General features: G+C 49.6%; 1 protein-coding gene across 1 annotated transcript in view; it reads right to left on the reverse strand.

Moving 5' to 3' along the window:
- Positions 1–20,232, reverse strand: part of LRP1B (LDL receptor related protein 1B) — a 389,846-nt gene that overhangs the window by 222,445 nt on the left and 147,169 nt on the right. The window contains 5 exon segments of the mRNA XM_029072223.2: positions 425–670; positions 1,233–1,433; positions 5,534–5,716; positions 13,188–13,355; positions 14,428–14,508. Of these exon segments, the coding sequence (XP_028928056.2) occupies positions 425–670; positions 1,233–1,433; positions 5,534–5,716; positions 13,188–13,355; positions 14,428–14,508 (879 nt within the window).

Consider the following 20,232-nt stretch of genomic DNA (forward strand, 5'->3'; position numbering starts at 1 on the left):
CACTGCCTCCCGACTTACAATCAGGAGAGGGCCCAGCTTTGTGCTCCCCAAAATGTGGATCATTTAGGCTGAGTGCTCAGGGCTCTGGATGTTGACACCCCAGGGAATCAAAGGGAACCCTCAAAAGGAAACAGGTCAGCCCCAGGCAGCGGACACCGACCGAGGAGGACTGTCCAGAATGATGCTGCCAGAAGCCAGGACCGTTTTCCCAGGAATGTGTCTACAAACTCTGTTGTAGAGTACTCTCCCAAGCACTTAGTACAGTGCTATGCACAAAGTAAGTACTCGATAAATACCACCGCTTGATTACTCAGCACAGTGGAAAGGCCCCCACCCCTCCGCCTCCCCACCCTCGTGGGTCCGCCCTTTAACGACGCTCCGGAGGCGATGGTCAGCAGCGGCTGGGTGCTGACGGTGGACTCACCGATGCTGGTGCAGCTCTCCCCATCCGCGTTCAGCTCCCACCCTCCGTAGCACGAGCATCTCACGGCACCTTCCTGCTGCTCGCACACCTGGGCACACTTGAGGTGGCTGCTGCAGTAATCCACGGTGTCGCAGGTTTTGCCATCTGTGCTCAGCTGCAGGCCCGAGGGGCACGAGCACACGACCCCTCTCCCGGGGACCACGGCACAGTGGTGGCTGCAGCCGCCGTTGCTCAGAGAGCACTCATCTGTAGGTAGAGCGGGAAGCGACAAGGTGGGGTCAACCCTTCTTTGGGGCTCGTGTTTCGGTCCGGCCAGGCAGGTGGCACCAAGAGAACTGGGGCCGGGCAGAATGACCCGGGGGTCCTAGCCTAGAGGTCAGTTCCCCACTGCCACCCGTGTCCTCGATGTAGAGGCTCAAACCACCCAAAGCATCTGGAATCGGATGCTAGGAGCCACACCGGCCCTGGTGTACTGAAAGCCCCGAAATGCTTGGTATAGTGCTGTGCGCCTAGGGGGCACTCAGTAAATACCATCCGCTGATGGAATGGCCAGTTTAGCCATAGAAAATCCCACATAGTTGGAGCGCTCTGATCTCTGGATGCTGAGACCCCCGGTGATCCGTCTCCAGGCCTGCTTCTCCACATTCTGCTTCCATCCCCGTGAATACAAGGAGAAGGCTCGGCTCACAGAAACTCTGGGCTGGGTCAGAAATAGGCCCTCGGTGGGCTGAACATCAGTGGCTCACAGGAGAGACCCAACGTCAGGAAGCCGAGGGTCACTCCAACAGCGAGCCACAGGGGCACCTACCGCAGAGGTGACCTTCGTCAGATCCGTCCGGGCAGTGAGGCCGCCCATCGCACAGGTCCTCGGGTGGCAGGCAGACAGAGCTGTCATTGGCACAGGGATATCGGGGTGGCCCGCACAGAGAGACCTCGCAGCTCTCCTCGTCCGACCGGTCCTCGCAGTCCAGGTCTCCGTCACACACCCATGCCCGGTTAATGCAGCGCCCTGGACACATCAGAGACGGTCGGTCAGTCGGGTCGGCTCTGTGGCCAGCGGCAGCGGCCGGCCTCTGGAGCAGCCCTCTCGGAGAGCCCCGTAGAATCCCAAGGCTGGTGCCCCTGGCAGTGAGGTTCCCGCTTTCAAGATCAGGCTGAGAGGTTCAACTTAGACCGAGGCTTCCCTCCCCTTCCCTCTGGGCCTTTCAAACCACCTGGCTTGAGTGGAACATTGAAACCCTCTTCAATTCTCATTAGACAATGGCATCCATTTAGCATAGATTAACAGTCATAAGGAATGGGGTGGGAAAGCTAGCACTTAGACAGTTACACATTGGAATTACAGTTGTTCATCCACAAAAACTCTAATGTGAAATCTTTCTTGATGAAATCTTGAAATCTTTTCTTTCTTTCTTGATCTTAGCATCGCTTGGGTTCATGTGACAAAATGAACTGTGTTTTCATATCTGTTTCCAAATACGAGAGAAGGGCCTATTTTAAATGCTTGGGAACGGGTCACCGTGCTTCCCTTGATTTCTGACTGAAAACCTGATTCGACTAGCAGACCCTCGATTGAACCCCACATATTCTGGGAGCCACTCACAACTCTCGGCGGGGTTTGGCAGGACCTAATTTCAGGGTGACTTCCCTGAACCTCCTTCAATCCCAATGGGTCCTGGTGAGGGAGTCCCCGAGATGAAGCCCCTCAGGCTCTGCCCCAAAGCCACCACCAGGGTGGCCTGCATCCAATCACAGCTCAAGGGACTCCCGCCAATCTCCAAGGCTGACCCATGGGTGACATGTACTCCTCAGGCTGTTCGACACCTTAGGGACCAGCCAGGTGGACCCCTCCCTCTGAATATGCGAGTAAGAAGATGAGACTCCTGACTTCAAGGAGCTCCCTCTCTAGACTGCAAGCTCTTGTGGACAGGGAATGTGTCTGTTTATTATATTGTACTCTCTCCGGTGCTTAGTACAGTGCTCTGTACACAGTAAGCACTCAATAAATACAACTGACAGTGTGGGAGCAGAGGAAAGAGGTGACGCCAGACTTTCCATGCTCAGGGAAAGGAGCTTCCTTCCCTCTTCCCATCGATGGGTCGAAACCAAAGTGCTTTGAGAATGCACTTGTGCACTTCGATTTCGATCCGTTGATGGTCTCTCACTTCTTCAAAGCTGCTCTGTCTTATCTCTTTCTTTAAAGGAAAGTTCAGCTTCAGACCATGAAATCAGTTCAAGCAGAAGCCTCGGATGAGGCAAGGAATGCGAAGGACACAAAGCCCAATATGTTGGTGACTGCTCTCCATTGGCAGGCGTGTCGCCCCGGGCAGACTATCCAGGCCTCTCGGATGGGTTGCTTTGGCCTTCCTTGTGAGAGGTAGAAATCTGGATGGGATAAATGATTGGACTACAGTGGCTTACTGGTGGCCTAGAGTACTTCTGTGAGTTACATTATTTTTCAGAGGAGGAAGCATTGTCAATTGTGAATTTTGAGCTAGATTGGGGGTAGGATATCTTAGGGGTGAGATTATTGGTCTGAGAGTCAGGGGAACCAAGTTTTTGTAATAGTAGTAGTAACAATAATATCTGTTAATCACCAACACTCTACTAAGTCCTGGGGTAGATACAATGTAATTAGACTGGACACAGTCCCTGTCCCACAGGAGACTCACAGTCAAAGCAAGAGGGACGAAGATATCGAATCCCCATTTTACAGATGAGGACACTAGGTCCAGAGAAGTGAGGTGACTTGACCAAGGTCACAAGCGGGCAAGTGGCAGAGCTAGGATTAGAACCCAAGTCCTCTGACTCTCAGGCCCGTGGCCCCAGCTCTACCATCGCCCAGTTGCATGACCTCAAACAAATAATAATAATAATGTTGGTATTTGTTAAGCGCTTACTATGTGCAGAGCACTGTTCTAAGCGCTGGGGTAGACACAGGGGAATCGGGTTGTCCCACGTGGGGCTCACAGTCTTCATCCCCATTTTACAGATGAGGTAACTGAGGCACAGAGAAGTTAAGTGACCTGCCCACAGTCACACAGCTGACAAGGGGCAGAGCTGGGATTCGAACTCATGACCTCTGACTCTCAAGCCCGGGCTCTTTCCACTGAGCCACGCTGCTTCTCACAAAGGCACTTAACAAAGGCACTTAACCTCTTTGGACCTCAGGTTCTTCCTTGGTACAACGGTGATAATGATCTTTCCCTCTTCTACCACACGGGGATGTTGTGAGGACAAAGTTAGATAGATGATGGGTAATCATTTTGGAAAAAATAAAAGGATTCTGCAATTTCAAGCTATTATATCCTTAGAGGGTGGTCATAAGTCTCTCTCTCCACTCTAGATGATGCTTGCAGGATTTCAATAAATACATAAATACTAAATAACTGATATAATAATGCCAACTATTAATAATGCAAAGACATGAAAAAACATTTAAGTAGTTGGGCTTTGAGGCTCTGCTGTACCCCCACAGTTATATCCCACAGAGTGTTAATAATTGATTATAACGACAACGGTGAAAACGGGTCAGATTCTTTTCGTTCTTCACAGGACAGACTTGAGTTCCAGAACGGAGCAGGTTTGAATGGGCCATGCTGAGGAACAGAGTTCTTGGCTCTGGGCCGCTTGAGCCAAGCATGGCCGACAACATCGTTTGCTAGCCCGGCGGATGCAGCTTCTGCGACTGAGAGATGTCACTCTACCTCCACATCCATGAGCATCAACAGACAGCTGTGCCTTGGGGAGGCCTGCGAGAATTTCGGATTAGGGCTGAAAATGAGAAAGGGTTTCTCCATAAGGACCTTTTGGATCAGGCCTCTGCCTCTGTCTCTAATTCTCTTCTCTTCCCAGCTTGGCTGCCGTGTCAGCCTCCTCCCTGCTCTCCCTGCCTGCAGCCTCTCCCTCTTCGGTCTACTCAGCATGCCGCAGCCTTGGATCTCATTTCTAAAACGTCACCCTTGTCTTGTTGTTTTTCAGAACTTTCGACTAGTTCCCATTTCTCTTCCTATCAAGTAGAAACTCCTGACCGTTAGCGCCAAGATTCTCCCCTAGATTTCTCCCTCCAACAAGTCAGCCCTTTTCACTCCAGTCCAAACTCTTCACTCTGTCGCAACTCACATTCTCAATAGTAACAGTAGTTGAGGTATTTGTTAAGTGCTTATTATGGGCCAGGCACTGTTTTAAGCACTGGGACAGATAAAAGATGATCGGGTTGGACACAGTCCCTGTCCTACATGGGATTTCATCCTCTTAATCCCCATTTGACAGATGAAGGAACTGAGGTCCAGGGAAGTGAGTCACTTGCCCAAGGTCTCACGGCACACAAGTGGCAGAGCCAGGATTAGAATCCAGGTGTCTCTGACTCCCAGGTCACTCTATCCTCAATCCTCTGACCCTATCCTCTAGGCCACGCTGCTTCTCTGCACTAACCTGTGCTCCCCCAAAAGAAAACACCACATGCTGGTGAGAACATGCCAGGAAGAACCATGGATAACAAAGAGCCAAAGATAACACTTAGGAAATCAAGAACTGAATTCATTCAAGCCCATCCCAAAGATATTTCATTATCGGAATGAGAGTGGTCATATACCTGTATTTTTGTGAATTGCAGTCACATGGCTAGGTGTGTTTGTGTGATTTTGGTCACTGGATCCTGGAAGCACGCTCACTCAAGCTCCGTGGTGGTATTTTTGGTATTTGTTAAGCGCTTATTATGTGCCAGGCACTGTACTAAGCACTCGGGCAAATACAAGCTAAACTGGTTGGACACAGTCCAGTTCCCACACGGGGCTCACAGTATTAATTCCCATTTTATAGATGAGGTAACTGAGGCACAGAAACGTTGAGTGATCTGTCCAAGGTCACACAGAACACAAGTGGCAGAGCCGGGATCAGAACTCAGATCCTCTGACTCCCAGGCCCGTGCTCTAGCCACTAAGCCACACTGCTTCTCTGTTTTCCTGTGGGAATCCTGGCCCTGGTGAGCACTGCCCTCTTTGGCTCCCTTGGCCGGGCCTGTGTGGCAGAGGAGAGTAGGGCTCTCCCAGGTGACAGCAGCAGTGGGCCACTGTCACCAGGCTGGGCCAGAGCCATCATTCGGTTTACCTGTCGACCGGCAGGAGAACTTGGTTTTCCGGTCACATGCCCGGAGGGTCCCGTTGCAGCCCTTTTCATCACTGCCGTCTTCGCAGTCCTTCTCACCATCGCAGAGCCACAGGTTGGGCACGCAGTTTCCATCAGGGAGACACTGGAACTCCTGGGGGCGGCACCCTCCAGGGGCACCAACCTCTTGAGGGAGAAAATGGAGTGGGGAGGAGGGGGGGGAGGGAGGGAGGGAGGGAGGGAGGGAGGGAGGGAGGGAGGGAGGGAGGGAGGGAGGGAGGGAGGGAGGGAGGAAGGAAGGAAGGAAGGAAGGAAGGAAGGAAGGAAGGAAGGAAGGAAGGAAGGAAGGAAGGAAGGAAGGAAGGAAGGAAGGAAGGAAGGAAGGAAGGAAGGAAGGAAGGAAGGAAGGAAGGAAGGAAGGAAGGAAGGAAGGAAGGAAGGAAGGAAGGAGAGGTCACATTATTTGGGTTTCTTTTGGGTTTCCCACTGGGTCGTCTTGGAATCTAAAAGGGTGCCTGGACACCTGGATCAGGCAGCAGTCATGATCCTACCTCCTCCTTCTGGCTGCATTTGTACACAGGAAGGGAATGAACCAGCTATTTCCCCCTGCTCACCCCAAACCCCTGGCTGAAGTACCTGCTCCCCACTTGGACGTGGTGGTGGGGTGGGCGGGGGAGACAGAGGGAGAGGGAGAGAGAAAGGAAGAGAGAGAGAGAGATCCCACCTGCTTGCTTTCATCTTCAAGAACCAGAGTTTATTTAACACAACCAAGGTCACACACTGTGTCTAAAAATCTCAAGGACTCCTAGCTTTGATCTTTTGACTGTCCTGTCTTTTGTCTCACCCCCAATCCCACTTCCTTGCAAGGGGGCGATCTGAAGATAAATGTGAATTCAGGTTTGTCGGTGCACTTCTTTATGCACATGCAGGTACAAGTAAATGTCAGCACCTGGGTCCAGAAATATGAAAATTTTAAAGATGAACAACACTGGAATTTTTTAAATGCTTACTAGGAGCAGAGTACGAAACAATTGGTAAACAAGATTCTTACCCTGAAGGAGTGGGGAAGACAGACATGAAAATAAATTTACATGTAGGAGAAGCAATTAAGGATGAAGGATATGCACATAAATGCTATTGGGGTGAGGTATCTAAGTGCACGGAGGTACAGGGAAGGGAAGGAGAATAAGGTGTGGAGATGAGAGGTTGGTCAAGGAAGGCTTCCTGGAGTAGTAATATAGGAAGGACCAGGGGAAGGAGTCACTTAACACATGAGGATTGAATCTGAAAGGCCCCATGCGTTCAATTTTAGTTGATGATTTAATAATTCATACAGCACCCAGCTAACAACGAACATTGCACAGAAACAGATTATTGGAAATATAGGTTAAATTCTGCCCTTGGGTGTCAACACTCATCTGAGGGAAAGGTTTAGTTCAGGAAAATTACAGAGCAATAAGATAGCTGGCAAAAAGCAGGGTAACTTTAAAAAAACCCCAAAACCAAAAACCCACCAAAAAACCTCTAATTTTCTCAATACAAAAATTCTTAGACTAGCCCAAAAGGGGTAAAGCCACATTTCCCAATGACCCTGCTGTAAAACAAAAAATCTCAGTCCATCGTTCTACAGTTGAACCTGCCTTCCCGGCAACAGTGCTAATGATCGTTGGGAAAAAGGTGACTTTGGAAAGGCTAGCATTTATTAAATCCTCAGATGGAGAGAATGTAGCAGCTCTGTTTCCTCCTCCCCTACCACTGCCACCCCAGAGGGCCTCTCTTTGTCATTTAATATTTACTGACTGTGTGTAATGAGTGAGGCGCTAGACAAATCCCGGGAATGACTGTTCCCTCAGGGAAATGGCATTTTTTCTGAACATTCCCCTGGGTTCTGGAGGCAGAAGGCAAGGCATTTAAGCTCAGGGCAAATATCCCACTGGAGGCATCCAGAAGGAGGGCTTGCAGCTGGCAAGCGGTCACACATTTAACCCCTCTGACTCCCGTACCATCCTCAGCACTGCATATCACGATCCTCTGGCTGGGGGTCAAGCACAAGAAGGTTGGGGCCCGGGGCTTGGGATCAGGGAGGGCTGCCTGTCCCGTGGGAGGTGGTCAGGTTTGGTATTTGTTAAGCGCTAAGCACTGGGGTAGATATAAGGTAAAGGTGAAGAAGGTGCTCTTGGAACCATATTGAGATGCTGCAGGAGGACCAAGAGGATCTCCCACTCGGACCCAGCCCTGGGGGAAGACCATGGTGGGGGATGCAGGTGTGAGGCTCAGAAACTCAGAGAAGCAGCAAGGCCTAGTGGAAAGAGCAAGGACCTGGAAGTCAGGAGAACCTGGGTTCTAGGCGCAGCTCCACCCTTGCCTGCTGTGTGACCTTGGGCAAGTCACTTCACTTTTCTGTGCCTCAGTTACCTCATCTGCAAAATGGGGATTAAGATGGTGAGTCCCATGTGGGAAAAGAACTGTGTCCAACCTGATTATCTTATATCTACCCTAACTCAGTACGGTGACTGACCCATATTAAGCACTTAGAAATGCCTTTAAAAAAACAAAACAAAAAAACTCTTCCCCAGCCGGGAGTCTCTGTAGAGCAAAGGGGCCAGGGCTGGAACACTGGGCCTGATGATGTGTATAAGTATATATGTACATATTTTTTTTTTTTGGTGTGTGTGTGTGTGTGTGTGTGTGTGTGTGAGAGAGAGAGAGAAAGAGAGAGAGACAGAGACAGAGAGAGGGTGGGAGGGAGAGAGAAAATGAAAGCATACACCCTTAAGAGAGATTGAGGAGAGCTTGGTTGGCTGTTTGGGAAGGCCCATGATCCCTGCAGCCGGCATCTTCCTAACCACAAGTTGTCGCCTCACCGACTACATCCCTTAGTGACAACCGCTTATCAAATTTGAGTGTTAGGGATCGCCGGCAGCTGCTGGAAGAGTCTTTACACGTGTTTTAAGACCATTTGGTTTTCATGTTCTCCCTCCAATACATTCTCCTCCAGAATGAATCCGCATAATTCCCTCAAATTCTATTTCCAACCTCTGATATTCGGTTAGCAGAGCTCAACACTGAGGTTCGGGGGCTGCTGGTCAAAATGATGTTTTCAAAAATGATTTGCCTCAAAAAACTGACTGCTTGCAAATGAATAATTAACCGTGTTAGGCTGTCTAAATATTATCATAATCTCAGGAGAGGGATTCAATTTAGGGGAATGGAAACTTAAATCAGATCATTTATTTCTTTAGTCAAAGAGGAGGTCACAGGACAATTTTCCCTCAAACAAATTTTGGAGTTTTAAAGTCAGAACAGTGATTCTCATAATCTTAGCAGAGTGGTACTTCTCAAACACTGGGTGGTGGGAATGGGGGGAAAGGGGAGGGGCAGAGGGAGTCATCATGGCATCTTCCAATTCCCACTGAAAATCACTTCCAAAGCAACCAAACTGTCTGCTACAAATCACTAGACTAGAGCAGGAGCTCCTGTTAACAACTAGAACCAACCAGGCCTAGATGAATGAGCACAGGCCTAGGATTCAGAGGACCTGGGTTCTAATCCCGGGTCAACCCCTGCCTGCTCTGTGATCTTAGGCAACTTTCCTCACCTGTAAAATGGGGATTCAATACCTGGTCTCCCCAGTCTTTAGACTGAGAGCCCCTTGCGTGACATGGACTGTGGTTAACCTGGTTATCTCGAATCTACCCCTGTGCTTGCCACATAGCAAGTGCTCAACAAATATCACAATTAATAATAATAACACAAACTTTCTTCATTCAATCATTTGATCATATTTAATGAGCACTTACTGTGTGCAGAGCACTGTACTATCATCTGAGCTCTTCCCAAGCACCAGTCCTAGAGATGAATATCTGCAAACAGACTGGAATCTCCATGCTAAGAGGACATCCAAGGTAGAAATCCCTCATACAGAAGAAATATCCATTAGAAAGTCAGAAAACAACAGACAGGAAAAACTTCTGCCTGGTGGTGGCCAGTGGGAGTTGGGAAACTAACAAATTGTGAGGAGAGCCTGAGATTTGGGAGAGGCAGGGAAAAAGAGAAAGAGGAAGAGGAGAGGGGGCTGTTCCGGGAAATGGTGACATGGGCTTCATTCTGCTTAGTGCGATGGTCTGATGTGTGAGATGGAACGCAAGGAGGAGGATCAAGGATGGAGAGGTGTATTCGGGAATTGTACCCTCCGAAATGGGGAGAAAATATGAAGGACAGATGCCGTCAGCTCCTGGTTGGTGGAGAGTGGGAATGGAGGGAGTGACTCAGAAGCCAGGGCTAAGGGACCAAGTGGGAAATCTGGAAAGAGAGACCTTGGAAAGGGCAAAAAATGAAGAGCCAAAGGCCTGTGTACACAAGCATAAGCCTGTGAGTGGTCATATTAATAGTGCGACAGTCTTAACACCCTCATGGATTTGGGAACTGGATGAAGATTATTCATCCTGAATCAACATGGAAGGTCAATGATGGGCTGGATTTGAAACTTCTTTTTCCTTTTTATTGGGAGTATAAATAAGAGATCACAGCTGTTCTAGTGGTCCCAGCTTGTTTACAGGCCACAGCAGGCAGTAAATCTCCCCTGTTAGTAATCCAAACAGGAGGCTTGAAAGGACTAGGATGTCTATAAATCCAGGTCAGGTGCCTTTTCAGAGAAAAGAACGAAAACAGCAAAGGAACATTCCAGTATGTTCAAGAGAAGCAACTGACTTTCCGTGCCTCGGTCCCAACAGACTCCGGTTGGAATCATTCAGCACAAAGAGGGGTAACCATTTCTAAATCAAAATTGGCCCTAGGGAGTAGCTAAAGATACTGCAAGAGAAACGGAGTTCACTTCGGGAAGGCCCAGCTGTGTTCAACAAACCTTTCCTCTAGCAAGAGGATGAGAGGAAAGAGGACATGATTCAATTATAGAAAAAAGCCTGCACTGAGACTAGATTAGTGACATCAACGACTACCCTCCTTGGAAAGCGGCATGGCCAAGTGGCAAGAACCCGGGCCTGGGAATCAACGGATCCGAGTTCTAATTGCAGCTCTACTGCTTGTCTGCTGTGTGACCTTGAGAAAGTCACTTAAAATCACTGTACCTCAGTTTCCTACTGTGAAATGGGGATTCAAAATCTTTTCTTCTCCCTCGCACTTTGATTATGCACAGCATATAGGGCAAGGCCTGTGACCTGATTATCTTGTATCTAACCCCACGCTTAATACAGTTTGTGGCATAGGGTAATCATTTCACAAATAGTATTAGTGTTGTCATTATTGATGATAGTAACAATAATAATACTGTCTCTCCTTGATAATAAACCAGGCACTTTGGAGGCTGCAGTAACTAATCCAGAGCACTTGAGGGAGGTAGTGAATGGTAGCACTGTGGGTAAGGTGGAGACCTTGATGCTTTAAATGACTCTCTGGTAGTCTGAATGAGTTCCTGCTCCTCCCAAAGTGCCTAAATTGTTGGGAGGGGGTGAACCTGGGCCCTGGATGGCCCAGAGGCAAGGCCCAGTGTTCTGCACATGGCAAGTGCTGAAAACAAATGTACTGGTTGACTGAATTGGGAGCCCTGGGTTCTAATCCCGACTCTGCTTGGAGATGGCTAATCTGGGCAAAAACCACACATGTCCTCCTTCCTGTGCTGTTCTCCTGCCAGGGCTCCTTCAGCCTGTGCTATTCCCTTGCCAACCTACGGGGCCGGGACAACCCGCATCCTGGTGGAAACACAACCGGCAGGGAAGGGAGTATGGGTGCGGTGCGAGCCGCCGATCACTAAATCAATCGCTCCGCACAGAGGCTGGTCCTGAAGCCTCGGAACTAAGGCCCATCCGTCATCCGTGCCGGGGGACTCCGGCATCTGCCACTAACGCCAGGCCCTGGGAGAACAAGCAGGTAGCAGGTTTTCTGTTTCTGCCTAAACCTACCTGAGTGAATTCTGCAGGGAACTCAGCTCACCCAGGCAGGGTCCGCTGGGCTACAGCGAGTGACATACGCTTGCACCGATTCCAGGGAGCCTCCCTTCCAGTCTCGCCCATACGGCTTCCACATTTTGCTCCAACGGCTCAGCCATGAGGTCACCTGGGTGACCTGAGGCAACATCCAGCCTGTGAGCTTGGGTAAAGCTCACACGGGTGTGTGCAATAATAATAATTGCAGTTTGTGTGCAGTATTTACTATGTGCCAGGAACTGTACTAAGTGATGGGATGGATACAAGCAAACTGGGTTGGACACAATCCCTATCCAATGTGGGGTTTATAGTCTCAATCCCCATTCTACAGATGAGGTAACTGAGGCTCAGAGAAGTGGAATGACTTGCCCAAGGTCACGCAGCACATATGGGCACACAAACACACATACACACACCCCTGAATAAAGGAGAGGGAGGTTTACAAATGGCATCTATCTACCTGCTCCCTTGGCTAGTAAATAGCTTCGGAGATTTTCAAAAAGCCCACCTACTCCAAATTCTTTCCTTCCCCAAATCCCCAAGAATCCCTAAATTATTTCCTTTACCCTCCTAGACTATAAGCTCCATGAGGGCAGAGATTACATCTACCAACTCGAACGTATCATGCACTAGAGAAGCACCGGGGCCTAGTGGATAGAGCAGAACCCAGGAGCCAGAAGGACCTGGGGTCTAATCGCAACTCTGCCACTTGTCCACAAGTCATTTAACTTTTCATTCATTTCATTCAGTTGCTTACTGCTTGCAGAGTACTGTACTAAGTGCTTAGGATACTATAAGAATAAATGGACACTTTCTATGCCTCAGTTACCTCATCTGGAAAATGGGGACACTGAGCTCCCATGGGATACGAACAGTGTCCAACCTGATTAGCTTGTACCTATCCCAGCACTAGTACAGTGCTTGGCATATAGTAAGCACTTGACAAAAGTCATAAAAAAGTGCTTAGACAATGCTCTGCACCCAGTAATTGTTGTATTCAATAAATACCAGTGATGGGCCACAGCTTTCCAACCACCGCCCCAGCAGACCTCACAGGCACTTGTGAACATTCCCTGACATGCGCTCCACTCTTTGTCTCTCCACCTATCTCATAACTCTTTTCCTTTCTAAATTGGCATCGTTTGGTGCCTGTGCCTTCCATTAGACACGGTCCCTGCCTTCTTTGGGGCAAAGTCAAATGTGTTTAATTTGGGCGCTTTTCTTTAATGCTGTTCTTGGCTTTTTCATGGGTGTAGTGGGAAATGTAAAGAGGGAGAGAGAAAGAGGACAGTGGAGAGGTGGGTTGATTGTGATGGGAGAAAAAGCATTTAAGGACTGGGAAGGAGGGAAAGGAAAAGGGAAGGGAAACGGGAGGGCAGGAACCAGGTCTGAAAAGAGTGGGGAGGGAGACTGTCCTGCTGGCCCATTTCCCTCCTCCATACAGTCTGTCAATTCCCAACATGCCCCTTTCCTACTCATTCTGAGCCTTAGTGGAAAGAGCCTGGGCGTCAGAGGACCTGAGTTTTAATCCTGGCTCACTTACCTGTCTGCTGGGGAACGTTGGGCAAATCTCTTAACTTCCCTGTGCCTCAGTTCCCTCATCTGTTCTTCCTCCTACTTAAACTGTGAGCCCCATGTGGGCTGATTATCCTATAACTATCCCAGCACTTAGTTTAATGGCTGGCACACAGTAAGCCAGCCAGAAAACAACCCACCTCCTGTGGAACAGGAGGCCGGTGCCTCGTCGCTGAAGTCCCCGCAGTCGTTCTCTCCGTCACACGCCCAGTGGCCCGGGATGCAGCGGCCGCTGGAGCAGCGGAACTGGCCGTCGGAGCACGCGTGGACGCAGCCCAGCTCATCACTCCCGTCGCCGCAGTCGTCGTCTGGAGATGGGAACCACAACAAGAGATGTGCCACGTGAGGAGGGCTGGGGGCGGGCCTGAGCCACCCTCTCAGTTCGCCACGTGCTCCCCAGAGTTGGGCACTGCCTCTCATACAGTCATCTAAAGAGCCCAGGGGCCCACGAGACTGGAGGGAAGCAGCGGTGCCCTCGAGGATGGTGGGCAGACTGGTTGCCCCCTGCCCCTCCCTGCTCGTCCCCTGACACCAGGCTGTCTCGGGGAGAAAAGCAAAATCTACAATGGTCTCCTCACCCTGCCTCAGTGGCAAAGCATCCCTCCTCTGGAGGGGAAGAGGAGAGCTGAGAATGGGGAGGGTAGGAAGGGAGAAGGGGCGATGCGACAACAGGGAAGGGGAAGGATGCGGATGACTTGGACCATTATCCACAGGAAGAGAAAATCTAGTCGAAAAAGCCTGGGACTTGGGGGACCTGGGTCCTAATATCGACTCTGTCCATTGCCAGCTGTGTGGCCTTGGGCGAGTCACTTAACTTTCCTAGGCCTTAGTTTTCTCCTCTGTAAAAAGGGGATTAAATTCCTGTTCTCCTTCTTTGACCGGGAGGTGCAGGTGGGACAGGGACTGGGTCCGATCTGATTATCTTGCATTTACCCCAGGGCTTATCACAGTGCTTGGCACATACTGAGCTTTAAACAAGTACCATCATGACCATTATTCACACAGATATGAGGGGAGGGAAAATAAACATTTATCATGTAGGCCACTGCATTCGCCACCATCTTGAGGAAGGCCACTATTTCCCACTTTTTTAGTCTGGCTTCCAAACAGCACAATCTAAGGATGGGAGAGTGCTTCAGTCTATGCTTTCCCCCTTCCTTCCCCCCGAACCTGTGAGGTTTCCCTTAGGTCTGGGGCCACAGTGGTGAGATCCAGGTCTTCCCATACCCAGGGCCACTCCAGCCCTCACCCCAGCTCTGCCGCTCAGGCCCCAGTGACCCTCCCACTCTTTCCCCTCCTCCGACTGATCATCCCAAGGAGAGGCGATCCAGCTCCCACCCACTGCCCTCCCCCGACACTCCCCAGATGGTCCAGCCTTGCCTGAGTCACATCGCCACTTGCTGCTGATACATCTTCCATTCCCACAGACAAACTGAGCGAGCGGGTCACAGGTCGGGAACTCTGTGAATGAGACGGGAGATCCGTGTGCTGGTGACCTTCCAAGGCTCCAAATGGAGTCCGCTGGCGAAAGCAACCGAGCCCCCTCTCGCCTGGCCACTGGCCCAAGGACAATGGGGAAATGGCTGTCTCCTTGGCAGGAGGGCCCGGCACTGTGAGGACCGGACTCATAAACACACACACGTGAGATCCGGGCGATGGTCGGTGGATTGAGGCACTGCCCTCCGGCCACGGTGGTTCTCCCGTTGACACAATAGCTGGTTTTCAGTGTTATGCACCAGATGACCAAGAGGTCATTGGCCTGCCAAGGACCAGAGTGGACTTAGGTGGGAAGGGAGGTGACAGCCCCAGGTCCACTGGCTATGGGTCCATTCCCAGCCCCCATTTCCTGGACCATGCACTGCCCTGAGGGGTCGACCGGAACACCTATAGATTAGCTAGCCATTGTTCACCCCATGGTCTCTGGAAGCAGGCTGGACACAAGGCCCCCCAGGGCATTTTAGGAATAATTCAGGGTAAAAGTAACCTTTAATGTATGGATAATTTATATCCATTTGGTGGCTAATTTGCAAATGAAGGGCTGCTTCAGCCCTCCCTCCCTCCTCCCCGACTACACCTTGTCAGTGCCAGGCCTTCCAGGAAGGGGCCCTGACCATTTCGGATCACCAGGAGGAGCCATTTCCCTCATCAAGTAGTCCCGGGAGCATTGGCTCCTCTCCTCATGCCCACTTGGCATCAGCCAGTGACTCAGGTTCAGGAAGAACAGAAGCCATTTAGCAGCTGAAGCCACCTTGGTTGGGATGATGGATTCGCCTGTCAGGAGTGATGGACGAGAGCCTTCAGGACCGAAAACCTGCATGAAGGATCTCCCCGAGTAAAGGACAAAGCCTGGTTGGCTCAGTGCCACTTGCACACTGGTCCCCGCCTGACAAGTTCCGCTGGGGCAACTGAATTACAACACTGGCATCGGGAGTCCCTTGGGGGCCAGGGACAGAGTCTAATTCTCCCCGGCGATTCTTCCCCGGTGCCCAGTTTAGTGATTTGCCCGCTGTAGGAGCTCAATAAATACCACTACCTCTACTAAACTCTTCCTCACTGAAGCCCCTGTTAGCCAGATTACATGCATCGAGCAGGGCAATGTAAAACCTGATGAGAAAATCAGTTCCTAAGCAGAGATTGCCCTATGCCAAAATTGTGAGCAAATTCCAATATTCTCCTTGAATCTGTCATAATGGAATGAAAAATGACGCAGAAGCGAAACAATGGAACCTCCTGCAGTCAGCTGCTGCTGCCTCTCTCAGAGAGAAGTCGAATAGTGTCTGTATCTTCCTCTTCTTTTGCAAACTCATACGAGAAAATGCTGCTAGCAGTGGTGTGCTTGCCCCGGAGAGCTGAAGAATCTCACCCAGCCCAGAAGAAGGAAACAAAAGGTGCATTTTACAGAAGATATTTATGAAGCACTTACTATGTGCCAAGACTGTACATGGTGCTCAGAGTCTGAGTGGGAGTGAGAAAAGGTATCTTTGCTTTCCTGGCCTCCAAGCACTCACCACGTGCCCCCGTTGGCTTTCTCGTCACCTTTTTCATGAAGAAGAATATTTTGTGCACGTATTTTATCTTGAATCTGGATGCTGGTTTGATGTAGAACCACCCTTCTCATCGTTTTGAACTAGAGACCCAGGAGCCCATGGGGCAAGGTCAGTTACCAACTTTCCCTTTTTGATCTTTCACAGACACAAATATTTGTCCTTTTTCTTTCTCTCTCCCCTTTAACTATGAGCTCCATATGAGACTAGTGCTATGTCTCATTGGATGGGATTATACCTAGCCCAGCTGTTAGCACAGTGTTTGGCCCTAAGTTTGCCCCTAAGAAATAACCATTATTGTTAAATCATTAGAATATCGCTCTTTTTCTCGCTTTTTCTCATTTATAACATCTTTGCGGTTTTCCTCTATCTGTAATTTATTTTAATATCTGTCTCCCTGACTATACTGTCAGCGCCTCGAGGGGAGGAATCGTGTCTACCAACTCTACTGTATTATCTGTCCTGCCCACAATAACCATGCAATAACCAGAGCCACGCTCAGGTCCAAGCCACTCTGCCTGTCCCCACTAACACCTGAATGAATCGACTGTGGGCGGAGAGAGCTCAGTCCAGCAAGCACTCAGCGAGGTACCCCCGGGCCATGCCACGAAGAGACCGAACCTCAACTCCTGGTTCTAATTCTGTTTCTGAAAACCCTGACTGCTTCACTTTGTTGCAGTCTACTTGGCAAAGTCATTGCCTTCTGGCTTTTCTCTGCACCCCGAGGCACCTTTTTTGAGTGATAATAAATACCTTTCTCGATAATCCAGCTTCCAAACGAATGTTCCCACCGATACTTCAACAAGTGGACGCCAATTAAGGGAAACAACTCTCCCAGCCCGGGGAGCTGAACAACTTGGTCTTCCAATAAACAGAACAGAATTAACCTTCTAACTTTTACTGCTTTGTTCACACTCTGGATGCTTCCTTAGGGGATTTTTCCAATCTCAGGTGTTTTTCTTAGCAGTACTCAGGAAAAAAAACAAACAAAAAACTCTAGTCTCTTGCACACTTTGACTTCCAAATAAAACGAGGGAATAAAAACTGGATGCAGACAGAAAATGTGGAAGATGGAAAGTTGAGCAACTTAGAAATATCAGGTTGTAAGCTCCTTGCGGAGAGGGAATGTGGCTCTCACTTCTGCTGCGCACAGTGCCAAGTTCTGAAGTTCAGACAATACCCCACCCCCTCCTGCCCCTACTCTGCATGAGGACTCACAGCCAGCCCTAGCACTGCCAAATTTATCGACTTAACCTATTATTTCAAAACTGACTCAAGCACACATATCCATTTCTTCTGCCTCCTACCTGCAAATTATTTGAAGGTTGGTCTCTCCCTTCGTAAACTCCCTGAGGACAGGAATTGGGTCTATTAATTCTAGTGCACTCTCTCAAGTGCTCAGTACAGTGTGTACATGCACAGTAAACATTGTCACTGCTTGGTGACCTTGGGCAAGCCACCAAAGTTGTCTGGGCCTCAGTTTCCTCATCTAAAAAATGGGGATGAAAAGCCTGCTAGCTCTCTCCTTTGGATTGTCAGCCCAATATGGGACAGGGACTGTAACCAATCTGCTTATCTTGTGTCTACCTAGGGCACTGCATGGTGTTTGGCACATAGTGAGCACTTAGCAAATATCATTGTTATTATTATTAGTAATTATAATGATAATGTCCCTCACCTTTCTTCCCTAATGTACAAGTTCCTTGACAGAGGGAGATCCTTGATGGCAGGGAGTGTGAGGTACATCTTCTGTATGCACCCCAACCCTCACTCCAATTGCACTGTACTCTCCCAAGAGGAGTATAATGCTCTGCACATTGTAAATACTCAAACAAAACCATCGATTGAGAGACTGATGCAGTGCTGGGAACTCAATCAATGGTATTTATTAAGCACTTCCTGTGTGCAGAGCACTGTACTAAGCACTTGGGAGAGCAGAATGTAACAGACACATTCCCTGCGCACAGCGAGCTTACAGTCTAGTGGGGAGACAGAAATTAATAGAAATAAATTTGCAGATATGTACAAAAGTGCTGAGGGGCTGAGGAAGGTGGTGAATAAAGGGAGCAAATTAGGGTGATGCAGAAGGGAGTGGGAGAAAAGGAAATGGAAGGCCTCTTGGAGGAGATGTGCCCTCAATAACGCTTTGAAGGCTTACTCAGTAGCTTCTCAGAAAACACCACTGGATGGATGAAATGAAATAGTAGCGTTGTAACCTAGTGGAAAGAGCAGGGACCTGGGAGTAAGAGGACCTATGTTCTAATCCCAGCTCTGCTACTTGCCTGCTATGGAACCCTGGATGAGTCACTTAACTTCTCTGGGCCTCTGTTTTCTCATCTGCAAAATGGGTATTAAATCTTACTCCCTATTATTTAGACTGTGAGCCCCACGTGGGCCAGGGACCATGTCCAACCCGATTCTCTTGTATCGATGCCAGGGTTCAGTACAGGGTTTGGCACAGAGTACGTGCTTCGCAAATGTCACAATTACTATTATTAAAGTTTGCTGCTGGTGTGGGAGCTCTGGTGTCTGCCTAGGATAGGAGTGAGCCTGGCCAGTCGGTGTGAGGGCTTTCTCTTGACACAGCCCTGTTTGAAACCAGATTCCTCCCAGATGTCCAGAAGAGACATTAGGGAGTTATTAGGGAATTCCCAGAAATCCCTCCTCGACGCTTTCGGATGCCTCACCAACAGGTAGACCTGTCCGCAGGGGAGGAATGCAAAAACCTTTTGGATTTTTTCAAGATTCCCGTGAAATTCTCCAAGCGTTCTCTTCATGGTGCATACACAAGTTAGCCGGCACATCCCTTGCTGCCTGCCAGCCTCTCCCGTCGGCGCCCCGACTAATGTGCAGAGAATGCTAACCCGTCGATGAGAGGCATTCTTTCCCAGTTGTGTGCTGACACTGGGAATGATGAGGGTGAGGCCCTGAAACGGGCCCCAGGGCCCCCGCCCCCCTCCTTCCACGACAAACGCCACTCGAGCCAGAAGCGGGCCGTCCTGAATCAGCAGCCGCAGCAACAGCCGCCTCTCCAACCTTCACTCGGAGCCGTTCTTCCTCAGTCAATTCACTCGTGAGCAATTGGTTCAGAGAGCGGCTTCATGAAAACTGCATTTGGGAACAGCAGTGCCAGATTTGGTTAAGCTAATGGGAAGAAATTAGCAGCGGTAGTAACCTGCTACTGCCGGGTGCAGCATTTGAGGGCCCAATTGGCACGGTGTCCTGTTCTAGGCACTTGGAAAGTAGCAAATAATACTGTCAAACGTCCCCTGCCTACAAGGAGTTTCCCCTCCATATCCAGTGGGAGCCACTCACCTGGAGGGATGAGCCTCGGGGAACAGTTCTATGTTCTCCCTGTCCATCCCACCAACGCTGTCCCCTGCCCACGCTGCAGCCACCCACATTTGGGGGCCCCATGTTTTCAGCTCCTCCTCACACCAAGACTGCTCCAACCCCTCAGTTCCCTTGGCAACAAGAAGCCAGGCACATGGGGCTCCTATCCTTCCTCAGCCCCGGGAGCCAACTCCTGAAACCACGTCGAAGGAGCCGGGTCAGTCCATTACCCTGGATATACTGCCAACAAACGAGAGTGAAATAAATGGGTGTGCGACTACACATCATTCTTTATGTTTGGGTAAATTTAGAAGTGGTAATTAAATCTGTAACTTTATGTAACAATATGCTTCTACCATATGCCCTCACAAAATAGGTAAACCAGAAAGCGATTTGAAAAATAAATTCCAACCGATAAATTACGTTAAACTGACAAGGAACTGTGTCAGTCAGAAGGCAGGGAGACAGAACAGCGTCTGAGCAGAACCATCTGTTCATTTTCCCTAAGCAAGCGGAGCGCAATAAGCCGTGCACTTTACAGTTTTGGTTCTTCTCAGATACCCTCCGAAGGCCCCAAAGATACCTTTCTCCATGTACCGCGTACTCGGGGCACCGACTATTGAGCAAATGAGGTGTGGACCATTTAGCTGCATCATACACGGGCACCATCACGGCTGCCTGTGTCTCTTTCTCCACAAGACTGTACACCCCTTGAGAACAGGGACCGTATCTACTAACTCTGTGCTACTCTGCCAAGTGCTTAGTACAGTGCTCTGCCCATAGTAAATGCTCAATAAATATCCCTGAT

This window comes from Ornithorhynchus anatinus, chromosome 9 (assembly GCF_004115215.2).
Source record: "Ornithorhynchus anatinus isolate Pmale09 chromosome 9, mOrnAna1.pri.v4, whole genome shotgun sequence".
Taxonomy (NCBI): Eukaryota; Metazoa; Chordata; class Mammalia; order Monotremata; family Ornithorhynchidae; genus Ornithorhynchus; species Ornithorhynchus anatinus.